The sequence below is a fragment of the Heliangelus exortis genome, chromosome 19 (assembly GCF_036169615.1).
Source record: "Heliangelus exortis chromosome 19, bHelExo1.hap1, whole genome shotgun sequence".
NCBI classification, from domain to species: Eukaryota; Metazoa; Chordata; class Aves; order Apodiformes; family Trochilidae; genus Heliangelus; species Heliangelus exortis.
Window position 1 is genome coordinate 13,200,734 of NC_092440.1, and position 23,357 is coordinate 13,224,090.

General features: G+C 60.9%; 2 protein-coding genes and 1 long non-coding RNA gene across 3 annotated transcripts; 2 read left to right on the forward strand and 1 right to left on the reverse strand.

The window, feature by feature from the left end:
* Positions 1-43: 43 nt before the first annotated feature.
* CRYBB1 (crystallin beta B1) lies at positions 44-4,517 on the reverse strand. The gene is made up of 6 exons (XM_071763518.1): positions 4,277-4,517; positions 3,605-3,764; positions 2,810-2,928; positions 1,272-1,404; positions 1,013-1,155; positions 44-851 (listed from the first exon to the last, which is right to left on the reverse strand). The coding sequence occupies exons 2-6, from the start codon at positions 3,743-3,745 to the stop codon at positions 671-673; spliced, it is 717 nt and encodes a 238-aa protein (XP_071619619.1). The 5' UTR covers positions 3,746-3,764; positions 4,277-4,517; the 3' UTR covers positions 44-670.
* A 1,857-nt stretch (positions 4,518-6,374) lies between these two features.
* On the forward strand, positions 6,375-8,909 carry CRYBA4 (crystallin beta A4). The gene is made up of 6 exons (XM_071763599.1): positions 6,375-6,438; positions 6,581-6,646; positions 7,780-7,927; positions 8,131-8,272; positions 8,495-8,637; positions 8,762-8,909. The coding sequence occupies exons 1-6, from the start codon at positions 6,375-6,377 to the stop codon at positions 8,907-8,909; spliced, it is 711 nt and encodes a 236-aa protein (XP_071619700.1).
* A 1,794-nt stretch (positions 8,910-10,703) lies between these two features.
* LOC139805152 (uncharacterized) lies at positions 10,704-14,246 on the forward strand. Its single transcript, XR_011729709.1, has 3 exons — positions 10,704-10,876; positions 11,344-12,994; positions 13,114-14,246. It is a non-coding gene; the product is annotated as an uncharacterized lncRNA (long non-coding RNA).
* Positions 14,247-23,357: the final 9,111 nt, after the last annotated feature.

The window sequence follows — 23,357 nt, forward strand, 5'->3', positions numbered from 1 at the left end:
CCGGGGGAGGAAAAAAAACGCCTCGGAAGGCAATTGGGCTTCGATTGACTGCAATTACTGCCGCTAATCGTTTAGCGCCCGGGGCTCGGCGCTCACAGATCTGCTCTGGGCACGGAACCACCCCGGGACTCTCGCTGCCCCCCACCCCGCAGCCGCAGGGGCACCGGGAGCCTCCGTGATCCAATCCATGGTCCCACCTAGGAGTCCTCCACAGTCCAGCCCAGAAGCACCCCATGGTCTGACGGCTCCCGGGGTGCCCTGAGCTGTCCATGGGTGCGAGGCCAGGCTGGAGGAGCCTCCTGTGCCCCCCGTTCCCGTGCATGCTCCCGCTTTCACCAGGGTCTCCCTTGTGAGAGGGGTGTGTGGGGGGTCCCGCCTGAGAGCGATTCCCATGGGAATTCCACCCTCCGGCACATCCCCCCCGGGCTCCCAGCAGGAGGCTGGAGCAGGCCGGACGAGCGTAGCTGACACCGAGCACCCCCCGGCCGTGCTCCTGCACCACCGGTCCCCCGGCAGCTCTCGTCTCCTCGTTTTTTTTTTTTTAATTTGCCTCACAAGGTCGAGTACATCCAGGGAATGTGCAATGTACAAGGAAAGTGCTGAGCAGGCGAGCGCGGGGGGAGGGGGGTGCCCCACGGGGCCCGGGACTCGTAGCTAGCGGGCAGTGGGCTCAGTCGGAGGGAACGTCGGGGGTGACAAAGGTCCCCTTCTGGTCCCACTGCATGTCCCGGATGCGGCGGATGGACTGGATCTGGGGCTGGAAAGCAGACCATTCGTTCCAGTGTCGGAAATCCCCGGTCTCAAAGAGGTACTGGTAGCCTCGGTAGCCAGGGTACTGGTACCCCACCCAGCTATAGGGAGAGAGCAAACAGAGGGCACCTGAGCGGGGTCCGAGGCTGCAAGCAGCAAAAAAAAAAATCCCAGAATGAACCGTGTGGTGCTTCCTGCTGCCCCAGAGCCCCCCGTGGGTGCAGGGGACCCGGGGAGCCTGGCAGGAGGCAGCCTGGCTTACGTTCCACTGGGCACCTGCACGCTGCCCACACGGTCACAGAAGCCATAAGCCCAGAGGCTGGGCACGTCGTCCTCCTGGATTTCCATCTTGTTGCCCTTGAAGTCAGCAGACTCGTAGAGGGAGATCTTGTGGTCCTCGGCCTCCTGGGGAAGAGGGAGGCAAGGTGCTGGGTCACGCAGCCCAAGCCCTGGAGCTCAGTGCCGTGGGGCAACGGGCAGGGTTTCTGCTCCTGGGGGGTTTCTGCTCCTGGCCCACTCACCATTTTGATGGGACGCATGGACATGAAGCAGTCGCTCCGGTAGCTGCTGGACCAGGTGTCCCAGCGGGGGTACTCGCCCTTCTCCAGGATGAACATCTCCCCACGCATGTTGGCCTGCTCGTAGGCCACCCAGCTGGGGGGAGAGCCAGGACAAGACCGTGGGTCAGATGCCACCCGGCAGCTCCTTTCCCACTCAGCCATCCTGCAGGCTGGGGACTCAGGCTCCCGGCACCCAAAAGGTGGTGGGTGTCAGGACTGTCCCCACCGTGCTGCTCCCACCCATGACATGTGGCTGGGGCACACCTCCGAGGCCAGCAGCAGCCAGCAGCCTGCTGGCAGTGCTCCCTGCCTGGGAGCACAGGACCCTGAGGCAGCTGGCAAGCCCTGCAGGCTGCACACTGGAGCTTTGTCCTTGTGTTGTCTCAGGACTTTGACTGTTTTCCCTCTGGCACCACGGAGCCGGAACCGGGCCTGCCCAGGCTGTCATCCTGCACGGCTTCAGCCAGCTCTGGCCTTCATCCCGTCCCCAGGATGCAGGCGCTGGGGTTTGTTCAGCTGCAAGGTCACCTCTGTAGCAGTGCACGAGGTGCTGCTGTGCTCTGAATAACCTCAGGGCTCCAAAAGCCTTCAACACCACAACAGCCCTGCGTTTGCTCCTTCCCTTTTCCCTGCAAAACAGGGACACTTCTGCAGATGCCAACAGGTATTTTCCTCCTGGCGGCAGACGTGTCCAAGTACCACAGGAGGTCTGACCTTGCTCCGGCTTCTAGGGCTGACCTTGGCTGATTTTCCTTTTCTTTCCCTCAGTAAATTTTTGGGCACAGAGTCTCACCACTGACAAGAAGACTCTGAGGACCCCAAAGACCCTCAAGTACTCTGTTCCCCCCGTTTAATCCTCTGTCTAGTGCAGCTTCCCAGGTGTCACATCTGAACTCCTGCGGGACCACTCCATCCCCCTTTCCTTTCAAGAACTGTCTTCTGTTCTGGGTTCCTGATGAAAAAGTCATTGTCAGTGCTGCATGGTGTTATTCAAGGTGACCACAGGTGACCTTTGCCAGTCCCTCAGGGCTGCTGCCAGGACAAGCATTGTCCCCTGCACCCTCCCAGCAGCAGTGCCTTGGCACCAGGCTGCCTTCCTGGTCACGGTGTCTCCAGCCAGGCATGGGATGCTCACCCATCCCTCTGCTTGGCCATCATTTGTGTCCTTACCTGTGTGACTGTTCCCATGGCTTTCAGACCGTCCCAGGCTGTTCCTGCTGCTCAGCTGCCCAGCACAGGCAGGTGTGTGGGGCTGTCCCCCTGTGCCCTATCTCTGGTGTCCCTCGCCACCACCCTGGCCACCACCTTGTATCATCTTGGCTTCCCTAAATTCTGCATCTCTTGTGTTTCATGGACAGCCCGGGGAAGCAGAACTGGTGGATTCCTTTCCCCAGCCTCGGGCTTTGCTTCTAGAGTCCTGATTGCTCCCCAGGACCAGGTCCCCACATCCCCAGGGCATCCCCAGGGACACAGTCCCCTCCCTGCCCGGGGTCACTTACGGTCCAGAGGTGACAATGACACTGCGCACCCGGTCGAAGCCGCGGTCCCCCAGGTTCAGGCACTCGGTGGTGAACTCCATCTGCCTGCCCTGGAAGTTCTCCTGCTCAAAGACAATGATCTGGGGGCAGAGGGAGAGGGTGGGACAGGACAGGGACACTTTGAGAGAGCTGTGGGCAGGGTGGTCCCACGTGTCCCTGCATGGACCCTGCACAGAGGAGCCCACAGCATCCCCCTTGGCTCTCCAAGGCTTCCTCCAGATTTCCAGGGCTGGTGCCCAGGGAGGCCAAGCTGGGCTCAGCCCCATCCCCTCCTGGCAGCCACCCCTGCTCCCAGACAGCCTCATCCAGCCCCCAGCTTTGCTGTTGCACAGCTCCCTGTGCTGGTGGCCACGTCAGGCCCCAGCTGGTCCAGGAAGGAGCAGCTTTTCCAGGAGCTGTGTCCACACCGTGGCCTTTGCTGCTTGGGACGCTCGGAAGTGTCACTGGAGCCTTCCCAGCACTCTCCCCTCATCCCCAGCCCCACTGCAGCACCTGGGTGGCACCCAGCCCTGACACCATGATCCATGGGGGGAGCATTTCCGAGGCCAATGAGCCATCCCTGGTCCAAGAGGGACCTGGAGCACCCCTCCTGCAGCAGCCCACGCGTGGCTGCCCACAGGTCACTGCTGGCCAGGGAGGATGGAGTGAGGAGGGACAGCATCACCTGCCCTGTCCTCCTGCTGACTGTCCCCAAGGTGCTGCCACTGTCCCTCACGGCAGCAGCGTGTCCCTGCAGTGGGGAGCAGCAGAACTTACCCGGAAGGCTTCTGTGGAGGGCTCCTCCCCTTTGCTGTTGGCGATGAGCGCGGGGTCGAGGGATGGAGCTGGTGCTGGGGCTGTGTTCTCCTTCTCCTCCGCAGCCTGGCCGGGAGCAGTGGGTTTTGTGGTCTCAGACATCGCGGGGTTGGGCTCAAGTCTAGGACAGGGCACCAGGCAACAGCAGCTTGGAGGGGAGGCAGAGATTTGGGCACCCAGCACCCAGCCCCAGCCTGCCCTGGGGATTGTCTGACTGGGACGGGGGAGCTGGGGAGCTGCTGGGAGGATCCCCTTCAGGGTTCTGCCTTCACCAGAGTCACCACGGGAGGTCCTGTCTTTCCACACTCCCCTTCTTTGGCCCACAGAGTCCTGAGCATGCTCCCACCACCCAGGTGCTCGCTGCTCTCCCCAGCTGGGCTCCTGGGGTGGGGATGTCCCACAGGGGCTGTGCCTGGAGCCTGGCTGGGCCCTGGGGCAGCTCATCGGGGGGTGGCAGGGACAGCCCTGCTTTGCAGGTACCTCCAGCAGGCACCTGGCCCTGCGGGTGGCCAGCAGCTGCCAAGGTGATGGGATGCTGAGCACCAGGGTGCTCCCAGATACGGTGACCGGAGGGGTGGCCACCCCTGCTTTTCCCTCTCCTCACCTCGGGTCCCGGGAACTTTGTCCTCTTACCTGGGCAGCTGCTGCTTCTTGTTGGAGTGAGCGGGCTGGTGTTTTGGGGTGCAGCAAGGCCCCCACTTTATAGCCTGGCAAGGGCAGACCCCCGGGTGGGAGCACAAAGGAATCGCCAGCTCATCAGTGTCTGCACGCCCGCCCCGTCATCACATCCTGCAAAGTGCTGGCCGAGCTGGAAGCCTCTCCCCGGCCCCGTGCCCAGCCGCTGAACCCAGCACTTTCCTTTGTGCCCGCGGCACAACAGAACCTCTGACCGTGCCACTTTGCAGCAGCTCCCACTGCCCCCTGTGCCCCCACCCCGACAGGGCATAAATAGCCCCTGGCCCAGCACCCTGCCCTCCCCTGCCCATCGCCCCTGGCACCAGGCCTGCAGGGACACCAGCCCCGGCTCCTGATGGGGAGGCTGTGCCAGCCCCGGGCTCTGTGGTGCCCAGAGCCAATGCTGCACCAGTGCCCATCCCCGTGGTGCCTGCTGCTCCTTTCTCCCCTCTACACACCAGCTCTCTGGCTTTGGACATCTCTCCATTGCTGGGAATGCCTGAGTGCGCTGCCCTGGAGATGCCAGGAGGGGAAACTTCAATGTTTTGCAGTGCTTCAGGAGTTGGGTTGGGTTTTTTTGTTTGTTTTTTGGTTTTTCCCAAATGAGATGTAATCAAAGACAAAACTTCCCAAAGCTTTTCAGTCCCAGACAGCAGTGTTCTGGTGTTTTCCTTCCAGGAGGTCCCTGCTCACTGATATTAGCCTGGTTTTTTTATCCTGCACCATTCCCCCACCACACAGCATGGTACCAAATCCCACGCAGGATTTTGGAGCACCGGGTCTGTCTGCAGCTGAGAGCAGGCAGAAGGGCTGTGGGGGGCTGGTGGGGACACACTGGGCATCTTTGCACCCCACAGCACCAAGAGGCACTGTGGGGAACCTTCCCCTGGTTCCCACCCAGCCTGCCATCAGCTGCTCTCCTGTTTGCCCACTGTGATCCTGTTCATCCTGTAGATCCCTGAACACTTGTGTCCTCCTGGGCCTTTCCAGCCACCCCAGTGCTCCTGGCTCACTGTCACTGGCAGCAGTGACAACAACCCAAGGCTGCATGTTCAGGAAGCTCAGAGCCCTCAGTTTAGCCATTAATTTTCATGAACCAGCAGCAGTGGTATCCAGCTGCACGCTCCAGGCTATTGCCCCAAAATCCCAAACAAAAGCATCTATTGATCCCCTCTTCTTTTCCCCTGATTTATGTGGGGTGCTGCTGCCCTCTTCCCCCTGGGCTCTCCCTGCAGCCTGGTCTCTCACCTTGATGCTGGGCAGCTCTTTATGAATCATAGCTTTCCATTTGCATCTGTTTTCACATTTGTTAGACACGTTTCTATTTTCAGCTGCATGTTCTGCCTTGCCAGCAGCTCCTGGGCATAAACCACCAGGTCTCACCCACATCCCTGATCCTGACACCCCTTTCCCTCCCAGCTCCCAGCATCTTCTGGCCCGGGCACTGCAAACCGTGCTGAGGGGCTGAGCTCTGCTCCTGGCGGCTGCTCCGTGCAGCTCTGGCTGTTCCTCCGAGGGCTCAGGAGCCTGCTGATTTTTTTCCTGAGATGGTGCTGTGGAAGGGCTGACAGTAGGGATCTGTCCTCAGGGGATCCTGAGGCCCCTGGACATAAAATCTCTGCCCCCCTCCTCCTCGAGCATCCTTGCCTCTGGCTGCAGCCGATTTGAAAAGCTCCTCTCTGCACCGTCCTGCCGCATGCAGAGCTCCTGCTGCTGCCATCTGCCCGGGCTCGGACCCCCCCGCTGCCAGCACGACCCCAGAATGTTTTAGGGGTGGTGGTGGGGGGTATCATTGTGAGGAAAGCTTCAAGGTATTTAACAACCAAAAGCTGTTCCGGGTCCCTGTGCACAGAGGCAGGGGTTGCTGCAGCGGTCCCGGAGCCTGAATCTGTATCTTTAGCCCCTCCTAATGCCTCTGCAAACCTGACCCGGGACTTCCCGCGGCCCCGGTCCCCGGCTGTCACCACGCTCCGTGGATGCTGTGTGCTCAAACTGCCCGGTTGAGGGGAGAGCTGCATCGCCCTGACAGGGAGAGCAAGTGCTGCAGCAACCCGAGATGCACCTTTTCCTCAGAGGTGCTCTGGAGCTGCAGAGCCGGGAGGCAGAGCCCGTGCCCGGTGGTCCGGGGGAGCGGGAGCCGCAGCATCCCCGCTCATCAGCTTCCCCCCGGCCTCGCCTTTGTTCTGCCCGGTCCCTCCTCCCCGCCATGTGCTGAGTTAGGGGTTTCGGTAATGCTCTCCTGGGCTCTGTCTCTATCTGGAGGCTATAAAAACCCAGCCGGAGGGCTGCTGGACATGTCACCTCCCGGGCACCAGCGCCTCAGCCCAGGTAAGCGCAGGAGCCCGGTGGCAGCCGCCCTGCCCTGCGTGGCCAGGTCCTGCCAGCGCAGCCACCCTGGGGATAGGAGGAGGAGGAGCCGAGGCTGCTGGCGTGGCACGGCACGGGCACGGCACGGCACGGCACGGCACGGCACGGCACGGCACGGCACGGCACGGCACGGCACGGCACGGCACGGCACGGCACGGCACGGCACGGCATGGTGGGGGGCTGCAGAGTCCTGCAGAGGGGGCAGGAGGCAAAGACAGGGGCTGGGGCCCGGCTGTGGCACTGCTCGGCGTGGGGACAGAGTGGCCGGGGGAGCAGGGACAGCAAGGACTGTGGCTGCTGCTCAGCCTGGGCATGTGGCCACCTCCGCCGTGGTCCCGGCTCGGTGCTGCCCGGCTGCGGTCTGGGGACCGGCATGGGGCTGCCTGCACCGGGGGCTTTGTCCTGGGAATCCGCCCCCGGCAGGAGGAACCTCCTGGTGCAGGGCAGGCAGGGTGCTGCCCCCAGTGCCACGCTGCCAGGATGGCTGCCAGGCACTCTCTGCTCTGCCAGGCACTCTCTGCCCTGCCAGGCACCCACTGCCCTGCCAGGCACCCTCTGCCCTGCCAGGCACTCTCTGCCCTGCCAGGCACCCACTGCCCTGCCAGGCACCCTCTGCCCTGCCAGGCACCCTCTGCCCCTGCCAGGCACCCTCTGCCCCTGCCAGGCACCCACTGCTCTGCTCCTGCAGCCCCCCTAGGGCTGCCTCCCTCCCCACCAGCATGGATCCATGTGTGGCTCCCGAGGGCAGCTCCACCCGGGATGAGGCTGGAGGGAGCCCACAGCACGGAGCAGGGGGTTGTTCCTCCCTCCTTCTGTCTGTGCTGCCCGTGCCATGTCCTGAAGCCCAGTGCTGGGCCATGGGAGTGCCAGGGATGTGCCAAGCCCCCCCCACAGGGCTGGTGGATCTGGGCAAGCTCTGACCCTCCCTCCTGCTCCCCTGTGCCCCAGCAGAGCCACCATGACCCAGCGCTGCAGGAGATCCTCTGGTCTCTGGAAGGTACGGGGGCCTGGGAGGACTGGTGACACAGCCTGAGACCCCTGAGCACCCAGGCGTGGGAGTGCAGCACCTGCTGGAGGCCTCTGTACCCCCCGAGAGCCCCCTGACCTACCCCATCCTCCCCAGATCGTGGTGTGGGATGAGGCTTTCTTCCAGGGCAAGAAGCACGAGTTCACCTCTGACTGCTACAGCACTGCAGAGCACGGCCTCAGCACCGTCCGATCCTGCAAGATCGAGAGTGGAGCGTGAGTGGGGGTCTCAGGGGGCTGTGGGACCCCATAGGTGGAGGGTGGGTGGAGGACAGGGGCCTCCAGTGCCTCTTGCCGAACCCAAGCCATGGGGCTTGGGGAACAGCTTCATTCTCCCGTGGTGCAGCAGGCTCTGCCCTGGAAGTGAGTGGGGTGGTGGGTGCTGTGGGGGTCTCACCCTGCCCTCCCCCTGCTGGCAGGTGGGCAGGCTTCGAGCACTGTGGCTTCCAGGGGCAGCAGTTTGTGCTGGAGCGTGGAGAGTACCCGTGCTGGGAGGCGTGGAGTGGCAGCAACGCCTACCACGTGGAGAGGATGTGCTCCTTCCGCCCCATCACCTGCGCTGTGAGTGTCACAGAGTCACAGAAATCTGAGGGTTGGAAGGGACCTCGAGAGGTCATCGAGCCCAACCCCCCTGCCAGAGCAGGGTCACCTAGTGTAGGTCACACAGGAATTCACCCAGGCAGGTTTTGGATGTCTGCCCCTGACCCAGCTCCCAGTGCCCACCACCAGCCCTGGGGTGTGGGCAGGGTGGCCATGACAATGCTGTCCCCCTCTCTGTGGCAGGACCACGGGCACAGCAGACTGATGCTCTTCGAGCAGGAGAACTTCCAGGGCAGGCGGGGGGAGCTGAGTGATGACTGCCCCTCCCTGCCTGCCCTGGGCTGGGGCAGCAGTGCCGTGGGCTCCTTCCTCGTCTGCTCCGGAGCGTGAGTACCCCGGGGGCTTGCACCCTGCCAGGACCCGGCAATGAGGGCACGAATCAGAGCCTGGGGGGCCTCTGGGTGCTCCGTGCTGCTGCCAGCCCTGAGCAGGCTCTGTGCTCTGCTGCAGGTGGGTCTGCTCGCAGTACCCGGGGTACCGGGGCTTCCAGTACCTCCTGGAGAGCGACAGCCACGCGGGGGAGTACAAGCACGTGAGGGAGTGGGGCTCCCACGCACAGACGGGACAGGTCCAGTCCATCCGAAGGGTCCAGCAGTGACAGCAGGAGCCACCGTGGCACCAGCAGCCGTCTGTCCTGTGGGATGGGGGAGCAAACTCAATAAAGGCTCAGTTGTCCAAGGCGGTGCTGACAGTTGGGGAGGGGGTGCCATGGGGGGGCCTGGCTGGGAGCTGTGCTGTGCCTGAGGGCCCTGGGGGCAGGGAATCACCATCCCTTTCTGTCCCTGCAATCCAGCAGGGGCATCCATGTCCCTGTCACAGGCAGGCAAAGCCCCTGCCCGCTCACACATGTGTCCTCAGCCCAACTGCTGAGCCCCCAAAACTGTGGGGCCAGGGCAGGGTGTCCAGGCCCAGTGCAGGGGTGAGGAGCTGCACATCCCGCTGTCCTGCTCCTGCCCCAGCCTGCCAGTTGGCTCTGCAGGACTCCCACATCCCACATCCCACATCCCTGCCTCCCCACAGCCCCCACCTGGTCCCCAGCCCCATCACAACTGGGAGGACCCGTGTGGCCTCAGCCCTGCCCAGGAGCTGCAGGGTCCAGCAAGCTGCTGCTGCTGCTCACTGTGCACCCATCCCTGCACCCACACTCACTTGGGCACTACAGGGGTGTAGTGGACCAGGAGAAGCTGTGAGTTGTCTCCGGAGCAGCAAGGTGACACCTTGGTGACAGCAGGCACAGGCAGAGCCCACTCCCCAGTGCCTGGCCCTGGGCTGGTGCTGCAGGGACCCTGGGGCAGTGAGGAGCTCCAGGGGGCTGGTGGGAACCCATCTCCTTCAGCTCGTGAGAAAGCAGCAGTTAACTGAAGCTGAAAATGTGACTGTGAAAGGCTGGTTTGAAAAATATTCTCATTTCAGAAGAGCTCTGGAGAAAAGGTTTGAAGTGATGAAAATGTCCCATTCCTGACCTTTGCAGCAGAAGGACCACCACCAGAGACAGTGCTGCCCAGGAAGGGATTCTCTCTGCAGGAAATCATAGTTAAAAATACAGAATGGAAGAAGAAACAAAAAGTTTTGGGATGGGCTGAGTGAAACCCTCCTGCCACCCCAGGGCAAATCTGTCATGGGGCTGCCAGCCAGGGAGACCTGGACCAGTGGAGCTTCAAGGCCACATCTGGTGGGGACCCCTGTCCTGTCCAGCCCACCATTCCCCTGCCCAACCCCACGAGCCCGGGGGGATGTGTGTGGCTGGGAGCAGGGCCAGCACGCAGGCAGGCACGGCGAGCAGCTGGTGAGAGGACTGGTGGATCCCCGGGGACCCATCAGGGACCTGGAGAACAATGCAAGGGCCCAGCAGCTGCACAGCGCTGTGGAGGGGCTGCCCCAGCCCCCCGGGGCACAGGATGGGGCTCTGCCCCTTGAGCACGGGTGGGCGTGGGGCTGTGATGCTCCCACCCCCCATGCTGGCACTGCTGCTGGGATGTGCCCCCAGGCCGGGGGGGCTCTGCCATCCCTTTGTCCCCAACGAGCACGGCGGGTTCCTGTGCACCACGTCCCCATGGGGGTTTGCACAGCACCCCCTGCCCCGTGCCCCCTACCCCACATCCTTCGTGTCACCCCCACGGCTGTGGGGTGCCCACCTCACCCCAAAATGTCCACCGGGGCGGGCACCGGGGCCTGGCAGAGGGGGGACGGTGGCCTTGGCAGAGGGGGCTGTGAGCAGTCGCTGCTGGCCCTGGCTGCAGAGGGGTGAGGGTCCCCGGGGTCCGTCGAGGGGTGGGTGCCCCCGCGCTGTGCCGCAGCGGGAGCGGTGCGGGGCCGGGGGGCGGTGCGGGGTTGGGGAGGGGTGGGCAGGTGTCTCGGCCGCATTTCCATGGACTGGGAGCTGCAGCATCCTCCTGCGCCGTAGGTAGGGCCGGGCGGGCCCGGCGGGGGCTGCGGGGAGGAGGAGTTTGCATGGCAATCCCTTCCTCAGGGATGCTCTCTGGAAAGCTCCAGCACAAAGAAGCTGCGCGGCGGCGGGAGCGTGCGGAGCCGCGGCCTCAGCCCAGCCCCCCCCCCGGACACCAGGTAACACCGCGCTTAAATTTCGCACTGCTCTTTTCCCGATGGAAATATGGCTGGGGGTGGTGGGGGGTCTGCGGGCTCGGGGGTACCAGGCGGAGCCCCAGGGTCCACCCCCTGTCTCGGGCCGCGATGCCCAAACAGGAGCCGGGAGATGCGGCCGCTCCTGGGGTATTAAAAAAAAAAAAATTAAATAAATAAAAAGCGCCCCCGCCCCTAATATATAGTTATTATGAGTATAAATAATTCCCACGTGATCCCCCAGCTTCCTTCTCCCGAGGGTGCCAGGCTGGGCCCTTTGTTAGGGGCAGGAGCAGCAGTGCGTCCCCAGCCGCACCCCGGGCCGGTGGGGGATGCTGAGTCCTGAGGCAGCACCCACCTCCCTCCCGGCACCTCTGCAGCCCCCCCCTCCTCGCCCCTGCCCCCCTAAATTAATAGGAACTGATGCACCACTTGTTTGTATTTTTTTTCAGAAACCTCATCAAGAATAGGGCTCGAGACAGGTAAATGGATTCTTGCCCGGTTTTCAGTGCCCCTGGAAGGAAATGTAGCCAAAATGCTGGTTTACTTCTTTGTCTTGAAACCACCATTTTCTCCTAAACCTGGTGATCTTAGGTAGGGGGTTAGAGGAGAGGCTGGGGCCAGCACCCCTCCAGGGCCATCAACTCAGCCCTTCCCCCTGACAGATGCTCCTTTTCAGGAGCCATTTTCTCTCTCTCTCTCATTGTCTCACCGCCTTTTGTGTCCGCAATTACCTCCTGCCCGGCGGAGCCCAGAAACAATCGGGTTTTCAGCCGCTCCTGGGCTTGCAGGGGACCCTCTGGCGCCTCACCCCCCGGGGCTGCCCGTGCTGCCCAGCCCCCGGCCCTGCAGACAAAGGCAGGAGGCACCCAGCACCGCTGCGGCTGCACCAGAACCGGGGCAGTGCCGAGCCTGGGCACTGCGGGGTGACAGCGAGGGACAGCAGAGCTGAGGACAGGGGTGTGGAACCCCCCTGCCAGCTGCTGGGGGTCGGGGGTGCCTCGTCTCGGAGGTGTCACCCAAGCCACTGGCAGCAGAACAGCCGGAGCTGTGTGAGCAGGCGGCTTTGTTGCCCCCCAGGTTCCTCCTGGCTCGAGGGGGCTTTTGGCCCCCATTTAACCCCAATGCTGCACCGGGATGCTCAGCCCAGGGTCCCCTGAGTGCCACCAACCCGGCGTGGCAAGAGGCAGCAGGAGCTGAGGGCCGGCGGCCGCCACTCGCCACACAACAGCAGCGTTTGGTTCAGTGCTGCCCATTTTTTTTTTTTTCTCACTCCCATCTCCTGGGATGTGCTGGGTGGGAGAGGCCACCCCCACCCCACCCCCCTATCCCCTCAGACCCCTCCCGCCGGCCCCACGACGGGACGCAGGCAGGGGACACGTTTGCCAGGTGCTCGATGGCATCTTTGGAGCCTGCCACTGCCCCCCCGAGCCTGAGCCCCGGGCCCCCCCAGCCCGGCCCCACGGCAGCTGGTTTGCAAATGCTGCAGGGACGTGATGTCCCCGCGGGAGGGACCGTCCTGTGCGGGGACAATGGACCAGGGGGGGCAGCTCGGCAGCTGAACTGCAGCCACCACTGCCCCGGCTCCCCTGGGACCCGCTGCAGCCTGGCAGGGTGGGAGGGGGCAGGCAGCCCTGCGGGGGGAATAGCAGCACCCACAAAAACGCTGCTGGGACCACAGACTGCTCTGCTGCAGCGTGGGCAGGGTCACAGGGGTTCAGTTCAACTGCAGCAGTGGCAGTCACGGCGACAGTGGCAGAAACTCCTTGTCCCCAGCGCAGGGAGTCCCAGCAGCAGACCCGGGCAGTTTGGGGCACATCCACCATTTCTGGTGTGGGTCCTTCCCACTGCCCCCCGTGGCTGCGGGCAGGCCCAGCTCCCCCCAGCTCTGCGAGGTGAGAGGGACAGGAGTGAGAGGTGGCAGGAGGGGGGGGCTGGTGGGCTCTGTTGCTCTCCCTTGCTGCGTTCGTTGCTTTCTTTTGCAGCTGCTAATGACTGACCTGAGGTCTGTTCACACGCAGTCCCCTGTGCAGCCTCCGTGGCAGAGCAGCCAGATGGGACGGGGGGGACATTCCACAGCACTCCAGTAGCCAGTGGCCACAGGTAGGACCCCCGGGGAGGGGGATGCGCTCGGTGACAGCTCCAGCTCTCCCCTGGCCACCCAGCAGGGGAGGGGGTGGTCACTGCACTGCCCTGGGTCTCACAGCATCTCTGCTCCCCAGTGCTACCAGCCCCAGGGGCACAGCCCCAGCTCCTGCCTGGCCAGATGGGCCATGCCTGGAGGAGAGCCAGGGCTCGAGGAGCCACCAGCACCACCTGCACATGGATCCCGGAACCGGGTCAAACCCAGCAGAGCCACCAGGTCCTGGCTGCCATGGGCCAGAGCCACGAGCCCCGGGTGCTGCGGGGGACAGAGCTGAAGAGATGACAGTGGTGACACCTGAGGACATGGGTCTGCGTGCGTGTGCCGTATTCCCACAAGGTGCTGGGGTCCCCCCTCCCCTCCTGCTTCTCTGTCCCAGACAGATCCAGCACAGGGGTTTCCCCACACGCCTTCCCCAGCAGTGGATAGGGCTTGGGCAGGATGAGACCCTTCCCCTTCACTGAATGCAATGTAGGAGGAGGGAGAAGGGGAAGGGGCTGGGAATGGAGCTGTGCCAGCTTCTCATGGGGACATGACAGCTCATGTGTCAGGGTGTCCCCACTGGTCCTGCCCATCCCTCTGTCAGCAAACTCCTGGTGTGCTCTGCACTGCTGGTGCCAGGCCCAGGCAGGACCCTGCCTCCACTCTGCTTTGTGAGCATGGGGAGGGACAGGGCAGTGTATCCTCCCCTGAGACACCTGTGGCAGGGTGTCTGTGGGGCCAACAGTGGCCCCATAAGCAGGTGTGACCATCACCCCACTGCCCCGTGCCAGATAGTGTCCCCGAGCAGGCAGGAGGGTCAGGAGTGCAGGGGGCTGAGGACAGACACAGCTCATGGCAGGCATCACAGCCCTTGGGAGCCTCAGATGGAGAAGCATCCTTGTGTGGACCAGAGGGAGCTCATGCTGTGTGTGTGGGGATGACCCAGAGGGTCCCCTGGGTGCCCCTTCCCATCCTGGTTTCCTGGGGCAGAGCTGCTCCTGTCACCTCATGGCAATCAGCACTGCCCAGTCACCCACTCCTGGGGACAGCCCCATGGGGAGGCAGCTTCTGCTGGGGAGGGAAGGAACTGTTGGGCACCTTTCCTCTGCTCCTGCCAGCTGCACCTCCTCCTCCTCCTCCCTCCATGGGCAGTGGGAGCTTGGTGGACACCAGCACATCTGTCACTGCCTTGGCAGGGGCTCTGCTCCTCCTGAGCTGCCTGGAGCTTTGCCTCAGGCTGTAGCAAGACAAACCTCTTTTAGGGTGCTCCAAGGTCCAACCAGGTGTTCCAGCAGAAACTCACGAATAGTGCTCCGAGTCTATTGCTCTCAGGGCTGACACCTGGATCAGTGCTATTGCTCCAAAAGCAGCGAGCCTCCCTGCTGGCTTCCTCAGGAGTGAGCTGGGCCTGTGCTTCAAGCCTCACCTTTTATTGGACCTCCAGTCCTGCTCATGTGCAGTAGGGGCCCACCCTAATCAGGCACAGGTGGGCTTAACACAAGCTCATGCCCACTACCTGGCAATTAGTGGCACCTGGTTGCCTCATTTCACTACATCAGGCTCTGCCAAGTGTGCTTTGCCCCTTCCCTTTCTGCTCCTCCCAGCTCTGTAGTGCTGCAGTGAGGAGGCAGAGCCCGGCACTGCCGGGACTTTCACCTCCACACAGCCCATCTCTCGTCCCTACCTGCGTGGGACACACACACTGCTGTGCTGGGGGGGTTTGTACCTCCCTGCCGGGGTCAGCAGTGACATGATGCAGGTTAAACCCTCCTCTAACACCTTCCCAAATTCCATCGGGTGGCAAAGTCCCAAACCAGCTCCTGCTGTGTCCAGCCTGAGCCTTGCTGCTCCCGCCATGCCCGGGCGGAACCTTCCCAGGAGAGTGGGTGGGGTGGGTGGGTAACCAGGGTGGCTCTGCATGCTGCAGCTCTGCTCCCACATTAACCTACTAACTAACTAACTAACTAACTAACCAACCCGCCGCCGCCAGGGCTGCAGAGCCCCTGTCCCAGGGCCTAACCCACTAATGGCTCCAGCGCATGCCCTACTAACCCCCCACCCCTCTGCCTCCCACTAACAGCCAGCGCTGTCCTTAAAGGGGAACGGAAAAGCTGGAAGTGAGTTTGGAAGTGCTGGGGTGTCTGCCTGGGTGACAGGCAGCACAGGCAGGGCTGGGCAGTATGAGATCCCCCTAGGGTGGGCAGGGGGGCAGCCCCCAGCCCCTGCCCCTTGCCGGCAGCCTGGGGGGTTTCTCCCCGCCCGCTGTGCCCAGCTCTGCCTGTGGAGCCTGTTGCTGACTAGGAACCTAAAACGGTTTTATCAGCAGAAGCTTTTCAGTTCCTTTTTAAGCCAGTAGATCTCTGTTACTAACACATTCCTGAACTGAATTAAACAAACTAACTGTTGCTGCTTTTCTCTTCATTTCTCTTCCAGTCTGTATGTCCTCTAAGTCAGACCGGTTGTGCCATGCTTCTGCTACTAACTGCCTGTACTAATCGTTCCTGATGTGTTTCTCTGTTGCTACTAACAAGTATTCTTTGCACTCTAACTCACCGGTGCTGTTTGCCATGACGATGAACCCTGGCCTCCTCCTGGGCTGCTGCTCACCACCCTGCAGCCCCGTTTTTGCTGCTGCTGAGCATCTTTGTCTCCCGCTGGGCGTGAGGGAAAGAAAGATGCTCAGACTTGCGAGGCTTTGAAAATCTCCCTATTGGCTTTCTGCTTGCCAGGAAATTTCACGTGGCTGAATGAGGAAAAGGGGTTGGGTAGAAACAGGACGATGCAGAAACTGCTGATAACAATTGGTCAGGACCCTAAAGGTCCAGCAAACCCAGCTTGCAAAGAAACCCAGCCAAAAAGCGATGCTACTGCCACAAGCCCCACCAGAGCCCGAGCTCGGGGCTGTCCTGAGGCCCCCGTTTCACCCGTCATGGGGAATGGCCTGGTGCTGCTCCCTGCTCCAGCACACGGGTGCTCCCGGGCTCCTCCCTTCACTCCCTTTGTCTCTCCACAGTTTCTCTTGTGCCTCTGCTGCATGTGGAAGCCGCTGCCGGCAGCGTGGTCCCCACTAACCGCACGGCCCCGAGGCTGCCTCTGACTAACCCTGGGGTGGGACCTGCAGGGTGACCCCGAGTGGGCAGGAGCAGGCAGCAGGCAGCAGGCAGCACTCTGCCAGGGCACTGCTGGGGTCAGGACCCACCCCACGCTCTGCTGTCTGTCCGTCTGTCTGTCTGCTGGGTGAACGTCCCTGCTGGAACAGGGCTGAGGCTGCAGGATCGGGCCCATCTGCAGGGCCAGGGGGGATTTTTGGGCTGATGCTCCTGTGTCTGATGGAAGGGGGAGGCAGGACCCTGCTGTGGGTGGAAGGCAGAGGGTCCTGCAGGGGCATGGGGAGAAAAATGGGGGTAGGAGGACAAACTGGGTCAGGCACAGGGCAGGTAGGTCCTGGGCTCCTGCACAGGTCAGGAATACCTTGAGCAGTGGGCTGGGATTGTCAGAGCCCACACATCATGAGGGGCTGCCCCAGACCCCCTCTTCTAGCTCCAGAGCAGCCTTCCAGCCAGCCCCACACCCAGGGCACCTCTCTGGGATGGTCACCAAGGGGAGCGATGGGACCCCAGGTCACCCAGATGTCCCAGAGGATCCAAGTGCAACCCTGCACAGGCAGCAGGCACTGCCCACAGCCCCCGCGGTGGGGACAGACCTGGTGGCTGCTCCCCCCTGCAGGGTCACTGCTCCTGCACAGAAAGAGGGGCTGGAGGGTGCAAAGCGTCACAAAACAGCCAGGCTGCTCCTTTGCTCTGCCCCAGCACCTCGGGGCTCCTCTTTCCCTCAGCTGGCAGAGGGATCGGTTTAGTTTTTCTGTCTGTCCGCCCACCCCCCTGTTGCTGGTGCCCCCAGAGCTGTTTGAAGAGGGGAGATGACAGCACGAGCAGGACGGGGTGTGCAGATCCCCCCTTTGCCGGGGTGGTGGCTGCTCCCCCGCACCTGAGCACGGCCACCGTGGGGCAGGATGCTGTGGGGAGGGGGGTCCTGGGGCCACCTCAGTGGTGACAGCCCCCGAGGATGTCCCTTCTGCCTGTACTGTCTGCTGCGAACATGGCAAGTGTGCAACCCCCGCAGTCTGGTGTCTTTGTGGGGCTTGGGGGGCTGGGGCAGCCGGGTGCGGAGCCGTGGGGCACTGGGGGGGCTGGGGGGCCGGGACCCCTCGGGCATCTCAGCGCCCTGATGAGCAGCCAGGGCCACCGGAAGGGCCCCAGGGCAGGGGGGGACAGAGGTACCGGGGTCCCCAGGGAGGAAGGGGCTCGGTGGCGGGGCAGGGAAGGCACAGGGGGTGTCACACCCCGGGCGGGGCGGGACCGGGATCCGGGGGGGTCCGGCGAGGTGGAGCAGCGGGCGGAGCGGGGACCGGGAGCTGCCGGTACCGGTCCGGGAGGGCGGCAGCAGGTGGAGCTCGTGCTCCATTCCCGCAACCCTGCCCGCAACTCTGCACCAGCAGCCAGTGGCAGGGGGAGGGCAGCGGGACCTTGTGGGTCAGGGTGGGCTTCCCCCTCCCCGCAGCATCGCGGTGACACGGCACACGGAGTCTCTCCCACACGTGTTGGCAGTGTCCAGGCAGGGGAAGCGCTGCTCCCGGGCATCCCTCTGGGAAGGTTCCCGTCCAGGGAAGCGGAGCGGCGCGCAGGAGCCTTGGGAGCCGCCGAGGGTCCCTGCGGGAAGGGCTTTTCCAGCCGCGTTGTGAAAGCCCGGAGCACCCTCAGCTTTCCCGAACTCCCAGCGCTGGCCGTGAAGATGCCAGGGAACCCGGGATGCGGCTCAGGAGCTGCCAAACTCTGCCCCCAGCTCTGCCCGAGTCCCAGCGGCACTGCCATGGTTTGGGAGACTTCGAGTCTCTGTTCCCAGAGCTTTAAAAATGACATTCCAAAAAACAAGTACAAAAAATTCTAATTTTTCCCCCCTCCCTTCATTCCGGGAGGCAAAGGGAGCTGTGCTCACCCGGGGGTGCTGGGGGTGGCAGTGCCAGGGCTGTAACCCTGCACCCATCACACCCACCTGGTGAGGATTTTCCCTCAGTCCTGGAGCTGGATCCTGGGAAACTTCTTCACGTGTTTGCTGTCCCCAGGGCACTGCGGGGGGGCTGCGTTAGCCCCAGGTGCTGAGGTGTGGAGTGAAATGCGGCTGCACACGTGGCCTCTTGCCCTGACCTCATTAGGAAGGTGGAAGGGACGCTAATTAACATCGTGAAGTCCCAAACTGCTCTTCTCTCCTGGTTTAATTTATTTCTGGCCACTTCTCATTCCAACAACTAATGCTCCACTGCGTTAATATTCTGAAAATGATAAAAAGGTGGGCAGCACAAATTGGAACACGTTTTGGGAATTTTCTGGGTGTCATTTAATGGAGTTCACCCCATAGCACCCAGATAACCCTGTAAACTCCTTCCACAAGAGCCATGCTGCCCTGCTGGAATCCACTTGTTTCCCAGATGGTTCTGACTACTCCATCTCTGGCAGCAGAGCCAAAAGCCATGTCTGGAGTGGTGAGCAAAGGCAAAGCTTCAGACAGGAGATCCTGGCACATCTTGAAGCAATTAAAATATCAGTTACAAAGCCACCATCCTTCCTCCTGCCATCTCTGCAGAACAAGGCCCTGGCTGCCACTCAGCTGGGCACTGGGATCAATATTTAAATCCTGCCTGGAGCATCACCCACACACCTCTTGGGGACTCGCTTCCCAGGATGCTTTCGGAAGGAAAAGCTGCCTGCTCACCCCACCAGGTGCTCAGTGCTGGGGACAGATCAGCCATTCCCATGGCAGAAACCCGCTGGACAAGCCCCCAGTTCCCACCATCCCGGGGTGGTCCTGGCACAGCAAGGGGCAGGGGGAGGCAGGGGGTGCACTGCTCCATCGTCCTGTCCCGCACTGCCGTGTGCTCTCGTTACTGGGTGGGATTGTAATGTGATCCATAATTAGATGCTAACTGAGTTTTCTCTAGGTTGGGTGAGGGAAGGTCACCAAGGTAGGACTGGAGTCAGCTTATTGTTATTATCAATCAATAACCTATTTATTTTCCAACATTCCTATTAACCTCTGCAAGCCACTCGCCGTTTCCATTTGAAAGGGCTGTGCAGCTGCTTTGCTGACTGCACAACTCTGATTGAAAATGTAACAGTGACCCGACCCCAAAGGCAGAATCCAATTAAATTCATTTTCATGTGTAGATTAATATTTTTTAACATGTTCTACATTCCTTGCTTCAGCATTTCACACAGGAACTTCTGCCTCATTACATGGGCGGCCCATATCGATCATGTCATAAGGAAATAATCATAATTAATTAGACACAAAGACAATAGGAGTGCCCCTTTTTTGGGGTGCAGGGGGCAGCTGTGATGTGCCACCCCTGTGGCAGCGGTGGTGACCGGAGTGCTGGTGGGACAGGGCTGCTGGGAGGTGAGGAGGGGGACTGGGGGGGTCTTCTACCTTCCTGGAAGCATGGCCCTGGGCAGGGGTACAGGGGAGGGTCACCAGCAACCCAGCCCACGCTGGAGGAGAAGACCAGATGCCCGGGTGATGGGCACGTCCTGGTGTGACAGGCCCATCCGTCGGCAGAGCCTGGTGCTGAGCAGTGCCAGGGGAGCAAGGGGGGAGCAGTAATTGGCTGATGAAGCCTGGTCTTAATGTAAAGTCTATTATTAATAACGTGACTTTGATAATAAAAAGATTAAAATTAAGTTTATGGTTTGCTGACTGCCCTTTCCACATTGTAATCATCTCTCATTCATATTCATGAGCCACTCATTAGTAACCGCTGCTTACAAGCAGGCTAAACAGCCAAACCTTTCAGCAGCCACTATCTCCTTAACTGCTTAACTTGCTCACTGATTACCAACATCAAATTAACTCTGCAGAACGGATCTAATAAGCTTCCCGGTGGCTTCAAACCTCCTTGAAACTTGCTCTGATGTCTCCATGGGGCCCTATTAAAAAAAATTCTTCCCCTGCGAATATTGTGCTCCTGCAGGGGTAACGCTGAGTGCCGGTGCCCGCTGGACGGGGGATGGCAGCGCTGGATGTGCTGCTGTCCCGGGAGTCCCCGCTCCCTGCATCCGCTTTGCTTTTCCCACATCTGCTTCCTGATAAAATCCCGATTTCCTCCGGAGCAGCAGCAGCAGCCGAGCAGAGCTGGGGGGGCTCCCGGCTCCCATCCTCCCCTCGCCCCGAGCTTTGCTCCTGCCCAGCCCCGCACCAGCCGCTCCCCCACCAGCCCCTGCCTCCTGCTTCAGCCTTCATTAAATGCTTCTGAGACTTAATTTGACTATTTGATAGCTCGGAGCTTGTGTAACAAAAGAATAAATAAGAACGACCTTTCCGTTTAATTACTTCTTTTAATTTTTTAAAAAAAATTATTATTATTATTTCTTCCAGGAATGTGGGGAATACACCGGCTTGGGCGGCGTTTGGGAGGAGCGAGGGGACAGTGGGTGATGCTCTGTCCCCGCAGGGACGGCTGGCTCCGCTCCGGGACAGGTTTGGGGACAGGTTTGGGGACACCAGGAGTGTCTCCGTGGGCAGGGTGCCCCGGGGGGTCAGGCCGTGGGCTGGGTGCTCAGCGCCGGGAGGGGGGCAGCGGGAGGGGGCTCCCTGGCAATTAGCTCTGATTAATATTGGAGCGGCGGCTCGGGCAGGACCAGGCGGGGAAGGCTGAGCCGAGCAGCTCGGGAGCCAAGGGAGCCTGCCTCCCGCGTTGCCATGGCAACCGTGCAGAGCGGCTGGAGAGCTGCGAGGGGGGGCTGCATCCCTCCCTGGAAATAGCCCCCCGACTGCGGCCCCCAAAAGCCCCTCTGGCAGAGGGATGGATGGGCTGGGCCCGGTGGGATGCTCTGGACCCTCAGCACCCGGGCCCCCTCCGGATCCCCACCCGGGGGTCTCCAGCTCCCCTGAGGCTCGGGACCCCGTGCACTCATCCAGACCCCTTGCAGCCCGGTGAGATGCAGAGCCCCAGCTCCCCCCGAGGCAGCGGGGCTCATCCCCCCGGGACACGGGGCAGCGCCGGCTGCTCCTGCGCCCTCCCGGGAAAGGCCCCGGGTGTGCAAGGGGCCCACGCAGGGTGCTGAGCCCCCGGCCCCCTGCCCCACACCCCCAGCTCCCCCCCGCACGGGACCCACCCGCCCCTGACGGAGCAAACGAGGCGGCTGCACATTCCCGCACCCAGCAGATATTTTCCGCATGCTGGTGAGAGCCTCTCGCAAGTCAGAGAGAGACGAGGGAGATTTAGTAGGCAGGAGGCGGAGAATTTGTGTACGGGCTGCTGCCTGCCCTGTGGAGCCGCGGAGGGGGGGGCAGGCAGTGCGGTCCCTCCGCCCCGCACGTCCCCACCCCGGGTCCCGGACCCCCTGGTCCGAAGCTGCGAAGGACAGGGACCCCCCGCTTAGTCAGGGACCCCCAGGACTGTGGGGTTAAGCCCGTGCCGCCCCCATACCCAGCAGCATCCCTCTCCCAGGCACAGGGGGGGGTGGATGGTGCTGCCTGCCTCTCTGCTGCCCTGCCCCACAGCAGTCCTGCCCCACAAACCTTCCTGCGTGTTCCCCCCAGGCTCAGGCTAGAACTGATATTAATAGTGGCATATTCCAAGTTTTCAGCCCACTTTCTCCTAAGAAAATATTTATATTGAGCTTCATTTTCCATTTCTTTTCAATTACCGCTGTGTCTGATCACCTCCCCACAACTCTCCTCTTTAGCCATAAACACAAATCCTATTACCTTTTCTCTTTCTGTGTATTTGATTTAAGATGCATTTTCTCCTCTTTTCATCAGTTCTGGACCTCTCCTGCTGTATATCTCCCTGTTTATCTGCTTTCCAAAGGCCTCCTCTTATTTCTCCAGCCCTGATCAATACAGCTGCAGAGCCAGCTGGCAGCTCCTCTCCGCTGCTGCCTGTAGTTTTTCTTGGGGGACTTGTCCAGTATTTCTTGTTAAGCTTCTGTCTCAGCTTGTTCCATTTCTCATTAGGTTTTAGCACTGGCATTGTAGTATTTCTTGTATTTCCACGCTGCCCAGCGGATCTCTTGTAATTCTTAACGGCGAGGCTTAAAGCCTCACTCTTTAGTGGACTCCTGAGCCCTTTCTGGCAGGGTTTGAAGTGGCAAGTGGTGTGACACTTTTATTTTCAGGTGGAGAAAAGAATGTCCCTGGTTCCAAGCCAGGCCGTGATTTTTTCTAACAAAAAGGGCGCCGGGGAATACTCGTGTTTTATGGCTGTTATTCCAGGAGATGTGTTTCCCACACAGCCAGAGATGTGGCAGCCCCTGTCCCTGCAGTGCCAGGAGGGTGGGTGGCAGCACCCAGGGCTGGGGGACCTCTGACCCCGGCTGAGCTGTGGGTGACGGGGATGCTCTGGGGATGCAGCTGGGCAGCCAAGCCTCCCCCAAACCCCCCCAGCACCCCTAAACCACGACCCTCACACCCCTCTCCAGACCGCTCACAATCAGGAAGCATCGTGGCTGTTTGAAGGGTTGGGTTTTTTGGTTTGGGTTTTTTTTTTGTTTTTTTTTTTTTTCATCTGCATCCCTCACAAAATTTTCCTTCTGAGAGAGAAGCTGTTTCTGAAATACACCCCAGCTTCCCAGCTGTCAGGAACCAGCAGATGTATTGCTCTCCATGGCTGCATTTCTGAGTATTAAACATGACGCGCAGGCGCCACTACACAATATTTCCTCAGATGCCACTGCACCACGGGAGCCAAACAGTGTCCTTTAAAATAAAACCAATTTTTCCTGTCTCTTCCACAGAATAGTCTTATTTATACGCACTCAAACAGCTGTTACTGCAGGTTAACCAAAGGTTGTAAAAACATTTTTCAAATGCCCTTAACTTCACTGGGTTTGTTATTGAAATTGTTAATCTTGAGTTTAGATTTTTTTTTTCCTATCAGACTGGTATAAAATAGAGGGAAGCAGCACTTCACCAGCCCTGCAGCTCTTTCTGGCCCTGAGCAGTGGCCTCAGCATCATCCAGTTGCCTTCCTGGCAGCACCAGGGCCATGCAGTCACCCTGTTCCCTTGATCCCCTCCTAGATGGGGTCAAATGGGATTTGCAGCAATTAAAACCACTTGGAGTTTAATTACTGATGGGGGACACTGCCTGCAAACTCACACATGGTGGTGCAAGGTGATGCAAGGCAGTGCAGTACAACCCAACCCAACCCAACCCAACCCAACCCAATCCAACCCAATCCAATCCAATCCAATCCACTCCAACCCAACCCAATCCAATAAAATCCAACCCAACCCAACCCAATCCAATCCACCCCAACCTAATCCAACCCAACCCAACCCAATC